The 21839-nt window shown below is 37.9% G+C and overlaps 1 protein-coding gene across 4 annotated transcripts in view; it reads right to left on the reverse strand.

Annotated features, from left to right (window-relative positions):
* The window catches only part of HACE1 (HECT domain and ankyrin repeat containing E3 ubiquitin protein ligase 1), a 48053-nt gene extending 34697 nt beyond the window's left edge, over positions 1–13356 (reverse strand). Inside the window, exons 1-9 of one of the 4 annotated variants that reach the window (XM_056487722.1) lie at positions 13169–13258; positions 12584–12808; positions 8739–8793; positions 7734–7823; positions 6211–6315; positions 4836–4911; positions 4392–4523; positions 3460–3542; positions 1139–1235 (exon numbers count right to left, since the gene is read on the reverse strand). In XM_056487722.1, coding sequence (XP_056343697.1) covers positions 1139–1235; positions 3460–3542; positions 4392–4523; positions 4836–4911; positions 6211–6315; positions 7734–7823; positions 8739–8767 — 612 coding nt within the window. In that variant the 5' untranslated portion in view covers positions 8768–8793; positions 12584–12808; positions 13169–13258. Of the gene's footprint in view, positions 1–1138; positions 1236–3459; positions 3543–4391; positions 4524–4835; positions 4912–6210; positions 6316–7665; positions 7824–8738; positions 8794–12583; positions 12809–13168 lie in introns of those variants that run through there. The other 3 variants (XM_056487721.1, XM_056487720.1, XM_056487723.1) reach the window with 3 other exon arrangements.
* Positions 13357–21839: the final 8483 nt, after the last annotated feature.

A 21839-nucleotide genomic window follows, 5' to 3' on the forward strand; every position in this document is an offset into this window, starting at 1 on the left:
GAAACTGATCACACTCCCTGTGGCTTTATGCAATGGTAAGTCATTCTGCCACAGCAAAGAAAAAAGCTCTTGAGTTTCACAATCAAGTCAGCAGTGAGAAAACATAGTGACCAGAGTAGGACTTGCTTGGTTTCTTATATCTAAAAAGAAAAAAAATTCTGTAAGTAACCTAACTGGATCAAGGTCTTCCATAGATAGTATGAGAAATAAAGACTTCAGAGTTAAACATTCAAAAAATATCCCGCAGGTACTGGAGACAGCACTGTTGCACATATACAACTATTTCAAGTGCAAGTCTTAGGCACATGAGGACACCTCAGAAATTAAATAACTTGAGGTTTAAATAATTTGAAAATACAGAAAAAAAAATAGAAAGTTTCAACTTTATCCTGACAAACTAATGACATGCACAAAGGCAGTGTGATGTCCACTCATTCCAGTGATTTGGTTTTTTCAGCTTTCAGTTCAGTTTCCTAGTCTGATTACTAGCAAAGGTTCAAAAGCTTCCATACAGTCATGTTATTTACACACTGATCTTCAACTGATCTGACAGAAAAAAGTGTAAGTGTTCACAAACAAAAAAAATTCACTTTAGCAAGCAGCACAAGCAGTACTTGGTATCAACTGTTTTGCAGTTGAAAATGCTGTTAGTTGAAAATATGTAAGAATTTTGCTCCTCATCCAAATATAGAAATATCTTTGCAAAGTAAGAGCCATCACCATGTAAGCTTTGTTTGATTTTAACAGCAACATATCCTCAAGAAAAAAGAAAATCTATTATTTGACATAAAAAAACCAAAAACACTCTTTTCTGCATGCCTTTACCTCCCACTTGTTTACAGGTAAGAAGCTAAATTGTCTACTATCATTATACCAAGGATTCCAAAACTTTCTAGTCAAATGGAGTCAAATGGAAATTCTTTCTCCTGAGGTCAATTCCTGCATGACTTATGCAAAGGGTAGAAATTATGAACCTGCCTGTAGGATCAATTTCATGATAAAAAAATTATGTTTTGCACTTCTTCTGCCAAAGGACTATCATCTTACAGAGGCCTTAGGAATATAAAAAGCAATAATGATCAGGTGACACTTTAGCAAGATACAGAAATTCACAGAAAAAGTGTTGCTAACTTAATACCTGTACACAGAGATCCAGTGGAGTAACACCATTCTTGTCTGGTAAATATTTGGCTCCTCTCATCAAAAGAATTTGTGCAGTGTCTCTCTGACCATGGCTATTCAAAAGAAGAGAAGAAAGAGAGTTAATACAAGATTTATGATCTATTATGAGTCATAAATCTGTCTCTATTGCATCTCATCAACAAAACCAACATAAGCTAAAGGAAAATAGTCACTGCAAAAGAGCAGTGCAAAATTCGGGCCATTTATAAAGTCAGAGTCACCCTCATCACTCAGAAATGATTCATCTTAGCCTCGCCTCAAATATTTATGGGCTGCATTCCTCCAAAAAGAGAGATCTTTCTCAATTTACATCCCAATTTACTTCACAGAGGAAGTTCTCTTTGCCAAGTTCTTTGCTCACTTCTACCATATTTGGGAAAAAAAAAACAATCTAATTGTGCTTTAACCATCAATAAATTATTAGCAAGATATTTTTATTGATAGGGTTTTTTTTTGCACAAGAGATAAATACATCTCTCAAATGGCTCTAATTTCTATATATAAAGGTCTCGCGTAGCCTCTAGAAGTGGTGAGCATTAAAAGTCTGTTTCACATCTTATTCACTAATCTGCTTATGGGATGTATAGGATCCTTAGTTCCCTTGAGTTAAAAATTTCCCAACATGCCAGCATTACCTAGAAAACAGAAAACCAACTATTCATACTTCTCAACACTTTCCCAAACCTTTTCTTCTGAAAAAAATGAGAAATTGAGTACCAGTGATCAGAGGTTTACTTCATTAAAAACACATGGAACTTAAATATTGCCTTCACCACCATTAAGTGCATATACTGTCAAACATAACAGAGAAGTATCTAAAGGTGAAATGAAAGACTGATAAAAAAGACATAGCAATTAAGGTTACAGGTTTTTTCAGTGAAGTTTTATTTCTCAAGCTAGTTTGCAGCACCCCCTTTACATCAATATATATGAGTATTTGGCATACTGGAACATATAAGAGGCTGCCAGCATCCTCAGCCTGATAGTTCAGAAAGGGCACAGGCAAAGTGACAAGTAACAGCTGAGGGGCAAGAGGCAGCTTCACTGATCTCTCAGTAACTCCCAAATGAGGTCTCCTGAGTCTTGTCCTTCCAGCCCAGGAAGCCAACAGATTAATCTAATATACCAGACTTTGTCCCAAAGCAAGCAAACATTAAGGGCCAGAAAGGAGCTAAGACTAATGGCCTACTTGCAGCATCTTCACTGTAATTCTCTAGACTAAGTGTACATCCCAACACATTGACAGAACAAGTGTTTGAGACTCAGACTTGGAATACTGATACCATTTCTGCAGCTATCACCTGCCACTGCTACCACATCCTGCCCTCCCCGCCACCAGGGACCTACAACCTTTCTTTCCAGGTTTGCTGTAGTAGACATCCTGTTCATTCTATCCTGCCAGCTGCTCCAGTGGGTAATTTCTAAAGAATATCACTCCTGTACTTGCCTCATTCCCTTCTTATGAAAATCCTCCAAGACAAGACAAGCTGCTTACTTCTTTTAAAGTTTGCACAAATACCAGTCCCTAAAGGACCAAACCTAGCAGCTATTTATTCTTCTCTTCTTCTCAGCTGCCACAAGTCAACATACACTATCCCCATAAACCACAGCTCCCAGAACATAACTCTTAATAGGCCAGCAGGTCAGTCCATTTCTATTTTTGATTACAGCAACAATTAATCTTAGGTGCACTATTCAACCTGTAACCAAAGCACAGGCGTTGCAAAAATTGTAAATGCTCTAAAAAAAATCACAGAAATATTCTAATTAAAACAAAAGATAATTTATCATATGTGATTAATTTTGAAATATAACTAAACTTTTGAAGAAAACACTGATCAAAGCAACAATGTCATTTCAATTCAACATTGTAACTTTAACATATATACGCACATTTCATGTATACTGTAATACCACACTGTACATTAGGAACAGCCAAACTTGCCTTATAAAAGGGTCTGGTTTTAGTGTACTCAAAATTATCTAAGTTGGCAGAATTCATTTTTTCAGAAAAAGGTTGAGCAGTCATCAATTTATGACTCATGCTAGAACATGCACAGGTATGCATTTAACATGTCTGTTAGAAAGAGGCACATAAGCCTGCAGTACTAACCTAAGTGTTTAGAGAAGACACCAAACTACACTCAAAATTTAGCCAAAATTAAGTACCAGCCAGCTTTTATATTTCCTATATTTTGTAAATTATAATCAGTTATTGCAAAAGGGGAAAAAATATTTCCCTTTTAGGCCAGTGTTCAAAAGTTAAAGGTATACAACCTGCAAGCAAAATAAAGCGGAGTCGCCCCAGAAACGTTCGGCCTGTTTATATCTGCACCACTGTCCAGCAAACACTGCACCGTCTACAAGAGAACAAAACACCAGCTTTAGAAAAAGAGCACTGGAAAACCCTATTGGCTTGTAACTATTCAGTGCATGTCTAAAATATGAAAACACTGAGCAGACTCTCAAACAACTTTTGTTACATTTCAGTTGCATAAATTTGCTACATTTATAGATAACAGTTTTTTAGAATTTGGCCTTTCAATATCCAGCACTGACAAGAACAGAATGGATCTATATAGATTTAGAATTACAATTTATTCTTTTTAGCAGTAAATAATTTTAGTGGCAATCTATGTAACTCTATGGGGCTGTAATGCAGTTCAAGTAAAGCATCCAGACTCGTACTCTGAATATAAATAGTCCTAACGCAATGCCAGGCATAAAAATTATTCACACATATCAATAACAAAAGAGTTTATATTAACTTGTTTACTTCTAGAGTTAAAATTGTAACTAACCCAACTCTGTTTTCATTTTTTACTCACAGTAAATTAGTATTTCAGATTTCAAAAGCATATAATAGCTTGCACAACTACAAATTAAACATATTCTGAAAAATAAGGAAAAATATTTTCAAACATTTAACATTATAGAAAAACTTGATATTAACAAGCCAATAATAGCACTATAGAAGAGCTGAACAGTATACAGTCACCTAAACTCCCATTAGCACATCCAAAAGAATAAATAAGTTGTACCCATGGAAGTGCTTGCAGTTGATACTAAAACACACAACCGCATTCCTCACACTTGCAGCCATTATCATGCACATTACTACTCTGAAGTTTATAAAAAAATCACAGCAGCTTTGAAGCATTACCAAGTTCTTCACAAATCAATTGTGTTCATACAATTTAGAAACTTACTGTCTTGTGTCCATTTTGACAAGCTACATGAAGGGCTGTCTGTCCCATGGCATCTTCAACATCGACGTTACTGACATGCTGAACAAGATCATGAAGCAATTCTGTTCGTCCATTGACAGCCAACCAATGAATCTAAGTACAAAATTATGATACACATTTCCTTTAGCAATTATATGTATATATATCCCATAAAATTGATTTTAAACCTAGTTGTATTATTGTCAACACTTTCACAAAGAGAAGCTTTGCACTATATTAAGAGAAGCTTTGAACAATACACAATACAATCACATGCTTAGGTGTTTTGATCATATCTTTTGATTCTTGATGGCACTGGACACACAGCAGTTTTATTTTACATGTAAGATAGCAAATGCTTAAAAACCAAGAATCTCCAAATTCTTCATTCATTTTAAGAACACAATGATAATGAATAGCACTTACTGCAGTCAAGCCTTCATTATTACAAATGTTGACATCTGCACTGTATTCCAGCAGCTTGCTCATACATTTTTTCTGGCTATAAGCAAAAGAATACATTAAAATCCAGTCAGGGAAAATCGCTTGCAAAGATTAAATATCTTCTTAGAGCTTCACTCACTCTAATTTATCATTGTTCTAAGCACAGAAGGTGGTTCCAATTTATAAGGAGTATAGTACTGAGCATGTGAAAAAGTGATCTTCACAGACTCAGACAGTGCAAGGGTAGCAAACAACAACATAGGGCTAAAATCATAGCTGTTTTTGTGGAAAGTGCAGAAGCACCTAACCCCTACCCTAACAGTTTCAGCTCTGCAAGTACTACCCTTTCAAGACAAAAAGCCAGAGTTCAGCTAACAGAAGCCTATGAAGTTCACTGTCCCCTGTACATGTCAGGGAACATGTTTACAGTACACCACAAAATCATCATTTAATGAGAGAGTCACTGTAAAACTATGCAAATGTTCAGTGAGTACAAGTACTGTCTTAATAAAAGTAGAGGTATTTTTTCCTAATTCATGTTTTGCTTGGTTTTTTAACATTTTTAATGCTCTAAGTGCTTTACCTTTATAAATTGATTTTGCTTTTCCTTTTTATTTGGCACCTTTCACACCTTTCCTATACCTAATTTCCACATAACTGTCTCCTGTGTGAATTTCTGCACTTCTTCATAAACCACTTGGCAGCTTCTTTCCTCTCCTACAAACAGACTTCACACATACCCAGAAGTCACTAAACACTATCACCTCCTCAGGTGAAGTACCAGCTGTGATACAATTCAGTTATTTTATCACATACATGTTCTAAAAAGAAAAAGACAACATTACCTTTACAGCTGCATGTTTTCACACACCACAATTCAAGAAGTAGGATCTTAAGGTGCTTGCTCATTTGGAGCTTTTTCTCTGTCCCTCTCCCTAACACTGTGCAGGCCAACTTTGTATTCCTTTCCTTGCAGGGAAAATTTTCTTAGAGATACTATCCCAGAAAAATCAGAAGTCTCTGACCCCCTCCAAGCCCTCAAAATGTTTTCTTTCTCAGCTAACTGGAAGGTCAATGTATCCCTTGTTCAATTACTGATGTAAAAATCATTATGCCCCTGATTAACAGACAGCACTAAAATGACTGGCACTGGAATTGGTATTTCAGACATTACTTACTATTTATAAAAAAGTTATTCTATGAATACTCCAAGAAAGGATTTTAAACTCCATGTCTTCTATTTCCAAAAGTGAAACCAAAGGGGTTTTTTTGAACTATGCAAAAATATTACGGAACATGCCAGCTCAAGCGCATTATGAACAAATTTTTTAAGAGTTTAAGCGTTTTAAAAACTTACCCATTCCTTGCTGCTAAATGGAGAGGAGTACATCCTGAGATGTCCTGATAGTTTGGATTAGCTCCTTTTTTTAGTAAAAGAACCAGGCATTCAACTGATCCACAGCTAAGAAGAAAATAAGAAAGGAGAAAACTGTAACAAGAATATTTACAAATCTGGATTGGATAAAGACAACAGCAATATTATGTATAGATCACACTCACTAGAACATCTTTATATAAAATTGTTTTACACCTCATAGTTCAGGCTACACAAAGCTAAAGGAAAGTCACTTAATGCAGTGAGAAGTGACCAAATATAACTTGTAGCAAAGAATACATGCTAGCCTTCTCTATGGTTTTAATGACTTTAAAACACAATGGTGACTCTTTAAGACTGGTAATTCTTTAAACTATAAACTGTTTTAAAAGTTTTGCTCTCAGTTTCCTCTCACCTCCCTCATCCCTAATCCATTAATAGGACTAAATTTTCCATTAAATATTTTGGGGTCTGGGACAATCCAGAAACTAAGTGTAGCACAACTTGTTGTATCTTCTGAATCAGTAAGTACAGTGTATTTTCAAATATACTTCTAAAGTGTATGCTAAAATTTGCTTGCATTTTTGTAAGTACTTCCTTAAGTAAATTCTATATAAGCAATATGTAATTCTGAGATTAAATCATTGGGAAACAGCTATTTCTAGAAGTTTGTTTTAGAAACCGGAATTTCCACGTTTGTGACCAAATACTGCTATATATATGCAATACTACTACTATTTCTTTTTTTTTTTTTTTTTTTTTTTTTTTTTGCCTTTTTTTAACAGTTTAAATATAAGAACTTTCAAGATATTTAAAAGGGAGCCAAATACAGAGCATTCATTAATCAGTTTAAAGTTTAGTGTCCTGAAAGGTCATGTCAAGAACTATCTGGTTCATTTCTATTTATATGATGGTAACCTGTCTATTTATGGGCAGAGTTAAATATAAAATAGTTATCCCCATTGAAGAGCTATACAAACAACAAGTAATGTAGATCAAAAATTGTACTTAAGCCCTCTATCCAGGACACAAAATTTATTTAGAAGTGAGTGCTCCAGTTGTATTCCCCTCAGTTATGGTCACATCAAGTACTTTGGAACAGCTGCTTCCCAACTAATATCCAAATGATTCCCACTGTTCTAGAATACCTCAAAAACAATCAGCACCTGCAAATGAGAGTTCTCCACCTCTACAAAAGCAAGAATAACCCAGCTATACAGGATGGACATCATGGTTGCATTTTTTTAAAGACTTGATATTTCACAGAAAGGCAAAAAAGTATCTAGCCAGACCTCCTTCATTGGAATTTGGAAAGCCACTTGATACCATGTGTAAAATCTGTCCTCTTTATGAGGCAGGTACATTACCAAGAACAAACAAGACACAAAAAGTGTGAAAACAAAATGTTAACTGACACTACAGAGTTTTCCAGCTTACATTGGTGCCTTAGATTTGTGGCAACATTTTCATTGTTAACTTCTGGACTGGACTCAAGTAAGTCTTACTTTGCTGCAATATGAAGTAAACTTCTCTTCACACGTCCAAAGGCATAATTCACATCAAATTTTGAATTTGACAGTAGCTCTGACACAGACCTTCAAATAGAAAAATAATTTTTTAATTTTAAAAATAACTCACAGTATCCAAGCAAAATTTACACTGTAAGTTGTACACAAGTACTGTTTCTTACTTAATCTCTATTTCTTTTCCCTCCAACTGATTACTAAGAAATCAAACAGTTTTTAAGTATTTGCTGATTAACAATACCTTTCCACTTCTTACTGTACATAAAAAATGAACTGTGCCACTGGGAAACTGTTTCAAATGTAAACTAGTAAGAATTAGACCAAACAACCAAATCACTTCTTTACAAATATGCAAAACAAGCATTTCAACACCTTTGGTTTAAACAAAACATAAATTCCCATTTTCCTCCCTCACAATCACCCCAACCACATATCCAAAAGTTTTCCCAAACACACGCGAAGTTCAGAAGGAAGATCAGTATGTGAAATCATAATGATGAAGTAGAAGGATACAAGCCTCCAGGTTCCAAGCACTTTGAGGATAACTCAGTAAAAAAAGAGCTGCTTATCTGAGGAATTTCAGAAGTATCAATCTCACTGGCCAACTCTTATTCCACGTCTTTCTGAGATGTCTAATGAGACTGAGAGCTTCTATGTCATCCATAAATACACACTCAGAGCTAAGATACAGTTACCAAATAACACTTTTGTTCTTATTAGAGGACAAATTTTCCTGTGTGCTTCAACAAAACAAATCCCACTTCCAGTCTATGGCTGGCAAAAATCAAAACAGGAAAAAGAAAAGTATGCTGGGATGCACACAGTCAATGACTAACTCCAAATTAGAACATAACTCAGCAGTTCAGCAGCAGGACTTCTGAGAGCACTTTATGAGCTACAACTTCAGCAAACATGCTGCATTTCTCAGATCTGAGAAAAAAAAAAATAAAATAAATAAATAAATAAATTTAAAGATGCTCTCACCTGTGCTGGTCAGCCATAACCATCGGCATCAGTGTATAGACAGCAGTTTCATTATCTAGGAAGAAATTAAATTACTCCGTTACTATAAGGATCTCTTTTACATAAAATAAATGTAAACACTTATTTACCTTTCCAAGTGTCCACTGTTCAACAGATTATTCTTTTTACACAGATTCTATACACACAAATTTCCATTATAAAGAATAACTCAACATACTTAGATAAATGAGAGAACAGAATTGCAATACATGAAATCTCAATGTGGCTTCTTTTCTTTTACTAAGTAAAATTATAGAATTTTCAGTGGAGCATCAATTTATTTGAATTGACATTCTGTTAATCAAATGAAAGTTTTAAAGAAATGAGCATTTCAAAAACCCAAATAAAACAAAAATACTTAACTATTTAATTTTAAAAAGAAGGAAGTTTCCTGTCTTCCAAGATGACTTCCATAGTCCTGAAACTATGATTCTGTAGTAATGACTTCCTTCAATTACTTCACAACCATTCCATTTTGTCTCTACACTTGAATACCTGAGTGAGGTAAGTTTCATTCTAATTTTTAATCTCTAATCATTTTTTTATTTCACATTTGAAGGCAATGAAGAAGGGCCAGAACAAAGAAATCCCCATCAGTGGTGGGAACACACTGACATTCAGCCACACATTCTCTGTCATCACTTCTGCTGCAAATGCCTGCACACTGCATGGGTGTGATGAGCCTGTCTGGTCACTTACAGACTTCCTGAAGTAAAATACTATTTTTAAAATATTAATTTGGCAAAAGTTAAAATCTTTTAACATATAATAATTATAAATAATATTAATGTGCAATAATTTTTATTTTATTACAGACAATTACTTAACTTTTCCCTTCAACAAGCTACCCATTTTTGAGAGTACAATTTTCACAGATTGTTCATGTGGATACCAACTTAAGACATGCTTTCTGAGAACTCAGGTATATGGTTTCAGGATATGCAAATACAGGATTGTTCTCACAAAATCTGCATTTTCAAGTTTTTCCTCATCACCTTCACTGATCCAAAGTTACAAAGCAACCAGAACAGGAAGAATCAAAACAGTCCCAAACAAGCATAGTATTTTATGTCTTTTACATACCATGCCTCTACACATTCACTACTTCCACTAAGTCAGCAAAGTTACATTTACTGAAGATTAAATAAAGATTCTTCAGAATTATGAAGTGGAATCCAAGAAACTGTTATCATGCTGCAGCTATGGTATTCGTTGTTATTATGGTTCTACAGTGCTCCAAGATTACTGCTGCTATCAGCTGTTTGAAGTTGTGTGTCCCTTGCTAACAAAAGAAAGAAGCAATGCTAATCTATTATTGTCTTTGAACACTGAACAGAGAGAAGTCAAATTCATATCACATTTTGCCAGCTATAAAATTTTTAAAACAAGTTTTTTAAAAATCAACATTGTTTATAGTAAACACATGGTGCAAGAGACACAAGCCTCTCAAAACACCAAATGATAACTAAACATTGCAGTGAGTCACCAACAATGACCAAGTTCAAGTTTGAACTCTCTACAAATTATTTCTTATGACAAAGTCCTGTGAGCATCAGATAACTGCACCTTCAACACACACCCCTAGAATTTGACTCCTGTGCAAAGAACAAACTGGGAGGGAGGGGACACAGCGAGAAAGAGCCCTGAAATAAAATCACATAGATGCTAAATAAATATCAATTGAGAAAAATACTTGAGCACTTGTTTTAAATCCATCCATTATTAGCTCCCAGTACACATAAACTTTAAAAAAAAAAAAAAGAAATCTTGAGCTCTGTTTCACAGACCTCTAGGCAAGAAGATAAAACTTTCGGAATAAAACAAAAAAAAAAGAACATTAACTAAATGTAAACATGGCATCCTTATATATTTCCACAATCAGACCCTATGCAAGACACCAAAAAAAAGGTGAAAAAAGCTTTGAAATAAATCAGCATGCTTAACTGAAATGTTTAATATTGATTCTAATTAAGTTTAACTACATTGCAAGTATAGTGATCTAGAAAAAGACAACAGTCAAATATGAGTGTAGCTGGGCCATAACAGGAATTTATGGTACAGTTACAAAACTAAGCATTTTGGCATTTTATTAACAGAAATCACACTGTGGAGCACACACAGATTTTCCCAGAGTTTTTCTGTATAGAATTAATTAAAAGGGTGCAGGACCAAGGAGCTATTATGCCTATCTTGTGTGATTATTTTCTCTAGTCATTAAAAAAAAAGCATTATACACCTCATGGACTCACCAAATTTATTTGCTATTTAACTTACTTGCATTTCAAATCTTGATTACGCAAAGACAAAAAAAGGCACATCAAATGCAGTGTTAGCAGCAAGACCTAGTTTTCAGGCACTGAGCCTTAACAGCAGCACCCAGAAATTTGTGTCAAGCTCTCAAGTGTCCAGAAAACAACTGCTGAAGGATACTTTGGGAGAGTGATTAAAAAAAAAAGTTCTACTTGCGAGCTCATAGCATTCACTGGTGCTGGACTCAGGTGTTGAAACTTGCTTTAAAAAAAAAAAAAAAACACTTGAAACTCATCATCTAGAATCCTGCCCTGGCAAGATACACTTACTACTTTATTTCCTCAGAGATACTGTCCTGAAGTTGGCAGAGATGACAATCTTGAAGAAGTGTCAACACTGTCCACATAATATCTTAATGGCTATGGCACATGAAATGGAAGTTCAACACCTGGATTTACTGCCTTCTTCAGCCTAAGTAAATTCAAACATACATCTCCATTTCCTATAACTCTCACTTAAGGATGGAGGGGTAAACTACGTATCTTTCAAATTAAATGTCAAATTAAAGTTATTCAAATGTGATGGGAAAAGGAGATGGGGGGGAATCATAATTCAAGAGGCCAGACACAGCAAAGAAGAAGCCACCAAACTACATATCCTAGACCAGGGTGGAATATTAAAAGCTGATCCTGTCAGTACATGTTTGGAACAACATTCTACAAGCCAAACCAGCTCTTCAACAACAGTTTGGGCAGACCTGCATGAACCTAAGGAACACCAAGGTCAAGAAAGAGGTAATCTTACCTAATGAGGCAAGATGCACCCAGAGAGTTGGATGGCCATTGAAAGGAGACCTTCTTGGAATACAATTTGAGACTTCAGTGTTAAACTCACTTATCTTATATCAGTCCCACTGATTCTTTTCATACAATTCCTAGGAAATGCATAAAACTCACACTCCTTCTGCACTAGAGTGATAGAAGTACTTGTTCCAAAGGTCTCAGGGCTTGCACTTGCACTGCCATTCCACAAACATAACTACCTCTAAAGAGTAAGATAAAAATGCCCAAGATGTGAAGAAAACAGATGAAATTCAGAAACTATTTGCCTACATTAGTACCAGAGTGAATTTACAGCAGCTCCAACTGACACGGGTTGTGCAAAGCATTATTCATATTAGCATCTTCAATTAGTTAAACTGGTGCTACTCCATTATTTCTGTAAGTCTAAGATTAAGTTAATAGTATTATGCCAATTTTCACAATTGCCAGTCACTTACAAGCAGCAGCAAAATCTGCCTGAAACTTGCCTGTCAAGTGAAATTTATAAGCAACTGCACTGGAAGACTCTGGAACTGTGACATAATAAAAATGGAAAAAGTGAAGGGTGTAGGACAGTTCAGGAGGACATTAGGAAGTCCAAACAGAATGCACAGAGAAAACAGAATATTATTCCCCCTCCTCCACCACTGGAGATGAAAGCTGGCAGACAGGCAGCCAAAGATTCATCCATAAAAGTAAACAGTGAAAAAGGAACAGTGACAGCATATGACTCACAAGAAGATATGCAATGCAATATCCAAGAGTTTTACAGTTAGTCCTCCCAAAAACTGGACCTGGCTGGAAAAACAAACAACTTGCCGTAAGAGCCTGAAGCTCTGTTTTCAAATTCATCCTGATATGGGGGACCAGCATCCATGTGAAGTGGTTTAGAGACAGAAAAATTAGGCTGTGACGGGTGACAGTGACTTACAGTACCTTTCCAAACAAAATTCAGCACCACTATAAAACAAAACAAAACAAAACAAAACAAAACAAAAAAAAAAACAAAAAAAAAAAAAAAAGCCACAAAGACTTGTCATCACTGCTCTGTCATGGAGGAGGAAGGATTTAAAAGCGAGTACGGCCGGTGTCCGGCAGCCCGGCCGGGCTCAGGGGCGGCAGCAGCCGGCAGGGACCCCCGCGCCCCGCGGGGGAGGGCAGGGGAGGCACCGCTGCTGCTGTCAGCACGGCAGAGACACAGAGCCCGTCACAGCGGAGAGAGGAAACGCTCCCGCTCTCCCCAGCCGCCTCAGCTCATCCCCGCCGGCCAGGGCGAGGAGGCCGCCGGGACCGACCGCTACGCCAGGGCCCCGCTCCTACCGTCCGGCAGCTCCACGGTGCGGGCGCGGCGCAGGGACCTCGTCAGCCGGTTGAGCTGCTCCATGGCTCTCTCCATCCTCGGAGCGCCCAGCCCGGAGCCGCGGACACCCCGCTGCCGCCGCCGGCCCTCAGCCCATCGCGGCGCGGGCGGCCCAGGCCGCCGCCACCCCGCAGGCTGCGCGCATGCGCGGGGCGGGGGCTGGGGGCGGGGCCCGCTCCCTCAGCGTCTCTCCCGAACCAGGGAAAGGGGTGGCGGGCGTCGGTTTTCAAGGTTCGTAGAAAATAGAGCTTTAAATGCCTGTTGTTACAAGTAAAAATTAAAAAGTGCTGCCTCTTGAAGCCGCCCGTGCCAGGTGATCGAGCCCGTGCGGTCTCGTTTCCACGGAGCTACGGAAGGGAATAGGGCTCAAAGGCACCTGAGCGGAACATAATCACAGAATCGATCAGGTTGGAAAAGACATCTGAAATAATCCAGACCAACCTGTGACCGCACACCACCATGGCACCAAGTGCCACACCCACTCTTTTTTTAAACACCTCTAGGGATGGTGATTCCACCTCCTTGGGCAGCCCATTCCAGTGCCTCATGATCCTTTTTGCGAAGAACTTCTTCCTAATGTCCATCCTGAACCTCCCGTGGTGCAGCCTGTGTCCTCTCGTCCTGTCGCTGCTCGCCTGGGAGAGGAGACCCGCCCCACCGGGCTGCGCCCTCCTTTCGGGGGATAAGGCCAGTCCCGAGCCTCCATTTCTCCAGGATAAGCACCCAGATCCCTCAGCTGCTCCCGGCAGGACTCCTGCTCCAGACTCCTCAGCAGCTGCATTGCCCTTCTAGTGCCAGCACAAAAACCACAGACACTGGGAACAAGTCTGTATTTCCTCGTGCAAGGAAACAAGGAATGTTGCCAGCATGAGCCTGTCAATTCATTTCTTCCTCTGGCACGATAGTACATGTTGTCAAGAGTCATGGAGCACTCAGTGTTGGGTATTTTGGCTTTAATGATGGTTCAGGTGTTGATGCAATCTTGGCAAACCAGGGGAGTATGGGCTGCATGACAATTCTGTCAAGTTAAATGGAAAAAACTATGTAAAAATTGAATGTAAAGATGACATACCTCCACAAGATTTTATTCAGGATCAACTTCCAAATGCAAGAAAGTATATAGGACTCTGTGGGGGTCTGGTTCTGTACTATGCTTTCATTGTATCATTCTGTAAAATGCTCCAATGACTTTGACTTGATAAAATGAAGAAAATCTATCTAAGATTTGAAAAAGGTTCAGAAAGGACAACAAGGACCATCAAGAATCATAGATTCATGTGATAGTTTAAATTGGAATAGGCTTTTAAAGGTCACCCATTCTGACCCTTCTGTAATGAACAGGGACATCTTCAACTAGATCAGGTCGCTCAAAGTGCTGTCCAACCTGACCTTGCACATTTGCAGGTTTGGGGCATCCATCTCTCTGGGCACCCTGCTCCAGTGTTTCACTACTCTCATTGTAAAAATATTTTTTCTTATATCTAATCTAAATCAACCCTTCTTCAGTTTAAAACCATGACCCCTTCTTCTATTGCAAAAGACCCTGTGAATTCTTCCATATAAATGAGAACTGACTTGGAATTCTGCTCTCTGGAAAAGAAACACTGTACAGGACAAAGTAGAAGTGGAAAAATAATGAATGTCATGAATATATGACCTGAGGGAAAAAAAAAATTAATTTATTACCAATCAAAACAGAGTAGGTTCATAAGAAACAAAAAAATAAATTTTAAAAAACGCTTTCTCCCCTACAACTCCCTTCTTCCTCAACTTCATGCCTAAATTCTCTATCTTCTCCCCACCAGCAGCACAGGGGGACAGGAAATGAGGACTGTGGTAAATTCATCACACACTCTCTATTCATTCCTTCTTCCCCAGAGGGAGAACATCTCACACTCTTCCTCTGTTCCTGTCTGGAGTCACTCCCACAGAAGTCAGTCCTCCACAAACATCTCCAGTGTATATCCCTTCCACAGGCTGCAGTTCTTCATGAGCTGCTCCAGCATGAGTCCCTTCCACGAGTGCAGGCCTTCAGGAACAGGCTGCTCCAGTGTGGGTCCCCACAGGGTCACAACTCCTGCCAGCAAATCTGCTGCAGCACAGCTTCCCCTCTGCACAAGCCCTAAGAGAGCTGCTTCATTTTATTCCAAGTTCCTAGGGACTGAGGTTAGAGTTTATTTCAATTTCTAAATGTTCTCACTAGTGTAGAGGATTAATTACGTGACTGCTCAAGGTCCCTTTCCGTTTTGTGAAAGTGATTCCAGATACACCTAATGTTAGAATTACAGTATGTATGAACAACTGTTCATAAAAATCGAAGAAGATAAAAGTAAGGGAACTGGAGAATGTATGGGTTTTTTCTAAATTATTATCTTTTGAAACTCTCTGTAAGTACAGTAATATTCCTTCAATGCAACACTGCCACAAGACATATTTGGTGGCATTTTTTAAAAGCACCAAAATAATGGGCTGAAACAAAAACATTAGGAGTATGCAATCAGTCAAAAAATGTTCTAATTTTTTTATGCATTTAACTTCTAATTCAGTGTTAAGCACAAAATATATTCAGGATGCATCCTCAAAAGTTAAAGGATTAATACAGCAGTATAAAATCCTTAGTAAATTTTGTTTTAAATTTTGAGTGTTTTACTGTGATCTGTAATCAGCAGGGAGGAAATGCTATTAGTAGACAGTGAAGAGACAATACAAGTTCTTGTATACAATACAGCCTTGCTTGATCTCATTGTGGTTTAAATTCTTCTTAGTTCTTCTTGGGAAAGAGAATGGATAAAAGCTTGGTGGTTATTATCTTCCATACTATCACAAACTGCCCAGGAAAGAAGGGAATGAGCATACATACCAACTGACTCATTTCCACAGCAATAAGCTGCACAGTCTCCCAACCCTAAACACAAGGTCTTCCTTGACCTAAATACAGGTTCTTCTACTCTCTGTCTCCTGGGGTCTCTGTTGTGATTTAGCCACGGCCAGCAACTCAGCCCCTCCCAGCTGCTCATTTACTGCCTCCTAATGGGATGGGGAAGAGAATAGGAAGGGTAAAAGTGAGAAAACTCACCTCAATTAAAAGGTGGAACAAAATCTACACACACAAGCAAAGCAAAACAAGGAATTTGTTCACCATTTCCTGTGGGCAGGCAGGTGTTCAGTCATGCCAAGGAAAGCAGGGCTCCAACACGTGCAGCAATGACTTGGGAAGACAAACGCCAAATGTCCCTGCTTTCTCTCCCTCTATTTTTGACCCTATTTCAGGTTTTCTTGTACAAACTCATTCTACTTGCCAAAACATTCCCAAACAGATAGGACATATGGATGGGCATTTGCAGCTTTGTAGCCTTATTCTTTCCACGACAGCATGAAGAAGTCTACAATGATCAACAACTGCTTTAATTGATGAGTGTATAAAAAGTTTTCTTCAGAGATAAAAATTATTTTGTTTTCAGGATTGGGAGGAATGCAGATTGTTGTCAGAAATGGAATGCAGTACTATGTAAAACTAAAAACATTCAGCTCTTTCACTCTGTTTTTTCCTCTATACATTCTTCACAAAGGCATACAAAATTAGAAAAACTTTATGCTAGTTAGCCTACAGCATAGAAGTGAGGAATTGATATTGATTTTTCCAAGTTTAAATGCCAAGGGAAATTTGTGGCAAAAAGACTTAGTGAGCTTTGGATCTCAGTTTTTTTCCACACCTTTTCTGTCATTAGATTGCTAGTTATTAATAAAGAGCCTTCTCTGGACAGTTCTGAGCCCAAGCATCCAGTCCTAAACTGGACCTTTGTTCATCACAGAACACCAAAATATAGAAATAAATTCAATATGTGGGAAAGTGAGTTTCATCTATAGTTTGTTGTCTCCTTTTACCAAAAAATAAAAGGGTTTCTCATCAGATTCAGTTCAACAGGCCCTATTAATTTACAGGAAAACTATGAAACAAGACTACTTAAAAAAAATACTAAATCTCTGCAGAAAGGAAAATTATCATTAAATATTTGGAAATAGAAAAAGAAGAGCATAATTTTTTATTTTGCCTGCAAAGAATTCTAGGATCATTAAGTCCAACCATTAACCCAGCTCTGCTATGCCCAGCACTAAACCATGTCCCTAAGTACCAATACTGCACAACTTTTAAATACCTCCAGGGATGGTGACAACCACTTCCCTGAGTAGCGCAGTCCAGTGATTGACAACCCTTTTGGTGAAGAAATTTCTCCAGATATCTCATCTAAACCTCCTCTGATTCAGCTTGAATCTGTTTCTTCCTATGCTATCTCTTGTTACATGGGAGATGAGACCAACCCCTGCCTGACCTACTCCTTTCAGGTAGTTCACAGAGCAATAAAGTCCCCCCATGCCTCCTTTTCCCCAGGCTAGACAAGCCAGGTCCCACAAACAAGCCATTCCTTGTAAGATTGTACTCCAGACCCTTAGCCCACTTTGTTGCCAGTCTCTGGACTCGTTCCAGCACCCCAATGTCCTTCTTGTAGTGAGGGGCGTGAAGCAGAACACAGGATTCAAAGTGCAGCCTCACCATTGCTGAGTACAAGGGTATGATCATTGCCCTGGTCCTGCTGGCCATACTGTTTCTGATACAAACCAAGATAGCGTGGTAGTCCCTGTTTCATCAAGGAATGAACTAAAAATCTGAAAAGAGTATGATATTTTTATGGGATACGCCAGATAGACAGGCATGTTCTTCCTCCTGCAATTCCATTTGCCTTGATTCCATTCCCTAGCAGTGAACTCCAAGTGCAATCTGAGCTCTTCCTGGAAGCAGCTCTGCCAGCATAGATTTTCTTCTCCACTGCATTGCAGTGTTAGGAGTCAGCACATCTTTGGAGTGTGGCTTGGAGCCATTTTTCCCAACAGCCATGTGCTCCTTGTGGGCTGAGTCAGCTTCTTCTGGACATGCCAGCAGACTAAGGTTGAAAACTGCCTGCATATACTGAGCTGAGACTTGTCTGCAATGAAGATGAAGCTATATAACCAAGGACCTTTGCAGAATTGTAGTAGAGGTCAACTTAATTCATAGAAATGTTCAACTACCTTCCTCCTCTCTATATTACCATCAAAGAACATAAGACATTCACAGGCAACATGTGCATGGCGCTTTCCCTCTGCTCTTGAGGGGCCTTGTCTTCATGCAATCAAAGTGTGGTTTGGACTAGATGAGACCATAAAGGTCATCTAGCTCCAGCACCCTGCCATGGGCAGAGACACTTTCCACTAGACCAAGGCTCTTAGAGCCCCATCCAGCCTGCTTTTGAACTCCTCCAGGGATGGGACATCCACAGCTTCTCTGTTCCGGTGCCTCACCACCGTCACAGTAAAGAGGTTTTTCCTCGACTATTCTAAACCTGCCCTCTTTCATCTTAAGGCCACTCCCTCTTCTCCTATCACAACATGCCCTTGTGCAAAGTCCCTCTCCAGCCTTCTTGCAAGCACCCTTTAGGTGCTGCAAGGCCACAGAAGATCTCCCTTGACCCTTCTCCAAAACAAAGAGCTCCAACTCTCTCAGTCTGTTTTCATAGGAGAGGTGTTCCAGCCCTGTGAGCCATTCAGTGATCCTGTAAATGATCCATTCTTACTGCTGGGCTCTTTGGGATTGAGAAAATTAGATCAAGGCACTGCAGTCAGAGAGCAGTGCCTAATCCAAATGAAAACAATAATAGAGGATCTTTACATATCTCTGAGAATTCCAGTACTAACACAGCTGCACATCTGTCCTAAACACATGCAGCTGTGTTTTTGTGTATTTGGCCATGTAAAATGCTACCACAATGAAACTTCAAGCAACATTTTTCGCCATTGGATAGATAAGCTTTATATATGTATACGTGAATCTGTGTTTTTCCAGAGATTTTTTTTAATCCAAAATCTATGTTTCACCTTGTTATCATTAGTATTGAGGGTAAGAAAATGTAGCTTTAAATTGTTTCACTTTTATTTGTTATTTCTACTGGAAGTCAATTTTTAATTTGAATATCTGTCTTAAAAACAATCAATGCAACACCACATTTTGTCAATGGGGTTAAAAGTCAATAATAATAATATGGATTATCTCTACTTTTATTTCTACTGTCAAAAGAAATGAGAACTTGGCTGAATTCAGATTTGATTTCTGATCCTCATTTTTTGTGCTATAGATGCCAAAGCAATACTAATAAAGGCTGCATTAATTATTAATAATAAAAATAATAATTTTATATTTCATTAAGAAAAAGAAGAAGAAGAAGAAGAAGAAGAAGAAGAAGAAGAAGAAGAAGAAGAAGAAGAAGAAGAAGAAGAAGAAGAAGAAGAATAGCCTCACAAAATAAGATCTACTGTTTCTATGCCTTGTCTTATTTTTGAGTAATATAATCCTATGTAAGAAAGATGCTGGCTTTATAATCACTTAATGGCATTTCTTGAAGTAATTTTAATATATTATTTTAGTAGGCAAACTTATTTCCCCAGATAACATTGAAAACCATGTTCTAGAAGAGTACAAACTGTGTATACTTTGACTGGGTTTCTTTTCATTTTAAGATGAAGAAATTTCATCAAGGAGGGAAAATTGCTCAGAGAGGGCCCTGAAAGCACCACAGCTGTATTGATTCTGCCAACTGACAGGTCAGCAACGATAGGTCAGGACATCACAAAAACTCCCCATCACTTTTTCTGGTTTTATTTTATCTGCCTGTTGAACTATCTTGCCTTTTATTTCTTTGCTGCTTTGCTGTAAGAACTATACTAAGTCCTGGTTTCTCTTTCTGGAAGTATGGAACTGCAGCAAAAGAGATATAATTTTTTTTAAATAAGGTTTAAAATGTTATTGTCTATTTTTATGACCCACATGATTTACATTGACTGTCAAAATTTCTAAACTAAAGGACCATCAATTACAGCTTATGCAGCATCCATTTCTGTTCTCTGTGGAGCAGTTAATGCTACATGACGCCTACCTACATTTCCTTAAAACTGGTTTGATGAAATTTCTCAAAAATACTACATCCAGGCTTGAAGATATATTTTTAAACTTTCTCTCTGCCTAATTCACCTAGGCTCCTAGTCTGAAGCAGCTCCTGGCAGTTCTATTTCTGCTATATTTGTGCTGTGTCTCCCTTGCATTAATTTTTCAAATAGAAGCTTTAAAGTGCCTCAAAACAAATCCAGAGTGCTCAAGGATTAGAGTGGAGATACTTTGAACTATTTTCATTATGTCATAGCCCTTAGGTTTGCATTGTCTTTACTGGAGTTTGAAAAGCTTACGACTATGTCTCATATTAAAAAAAATATCAACACTCTTCTGCACAAAGCAGAGAGCAAGAAAGATATAAACATAAGGGTTTTTTCTGCTAATCATTATGCTTCTGTCAGTATTAGCCTAGATGGAATCAGGGAAGATCCAAGTATTTAAACACGTGCTTGGCCAAGAAGATCAATAACGATTCTGTCCTTTTCTCTCTAATGCTAGTGATGTTGGTCTTGTGAGATTATTTCTGGCTGTCATGCTTTTCCTACCACTTCTCTGGTTAGTTGTGTTTGCACCTTTATTCTACAGATGTTAGGGAAACTTTTTCTCCAGATAATGATGGCAGTTTCGTTATATACTCTCATGTTTCTAGAATATGCATATTTACAATTCTGCAAAAATAACCATGACTTAAGGTCCTGTAACTGATCATCACCACACTCAGAGATCAAAAAAAGGAAACCTACAAGGTGATAAATGCTGAAATACTATGTTACATCTTGAACAACAACCTAAAAATGTTGAATGAACTGTGTAACCATTATTTTGTTCCATTTGCTGCAAATTTTGTGTATATGATATCCTGCAGTTTTCACTATCTCTCGCTGTTTCAGGTCTTTATTAATTCTGTAAAAATTGCATTCAGGTTGACACTATTTGCTGTCATTCTAGAACTGATTCTGTTTTGAAGGACAAGCAAAATCTATTAATCTGGTCCTAATCAACTCATTTTCATCTTGAGAATATATATTAAAACTGGGAATATATATTAAAACAACTAAAAATAGCTTTTGGGAGACAAGGAAGCCTTCTGTCAGCCAGAAAAGTTCAAAGGAAGACAATCTCCCTTCTTTTCTCAGGCAAATAAATAAATGAATTAGTTACATACACAAGGTTGATGTATCCACACTTGATAAAGCAACTGAAGATATTTGTCCTGCTGTTCCTCTGTTACTTGCTGCTGATGCTACACAGGTGGACTCCCCTTGATATCCCAGACCTCATGTAAAGCATTCTTTCAGACATTGCTGATGCCTATGAAGAAGCTAATCAAGTACCAACAGAAGATTGCAGAGTTTCAGATAAGCATTCCAATTACTTTCTAGTTTTGTATCAACACATTGTCAGTTGTAAATACCGTCTAAGAAAGAAACTTCTACTTTAAAATTTAGGAGAATATGAATATAGAGCCTCTTAACACAATCCCTGAGATTAAAAAAATAATTTGGCAATTTCTAAAGTCTTTGGACTGGCAGAAATAGTGAAATCTCTGAAATGGATCATATTTTGCACCACACTAAAATACATGATGAAACCCTGGGGAGTACAGCTGAATCCCAGTAACTGTCTTGATTCTTGCAAAAGGCAGGTCTCAC

This window comes from Oenanthe melanoleuca, chromosome 3 (genome assembly GCF_029582105.1).
Source record: "Oenanthe melanoleuca isolate GR-GAL-2019-014 chromosome 3, OMel1.0, whole genome shotgun sequence".
In the NCBI taxonomy this organism is placed as follows: domain Eukaryota; kingdom Metazoa; phylum Chordata; class Aves; order Passeriformes; family Muscicapidae; genus Oenanthe; species Oenanthe melanoleuca.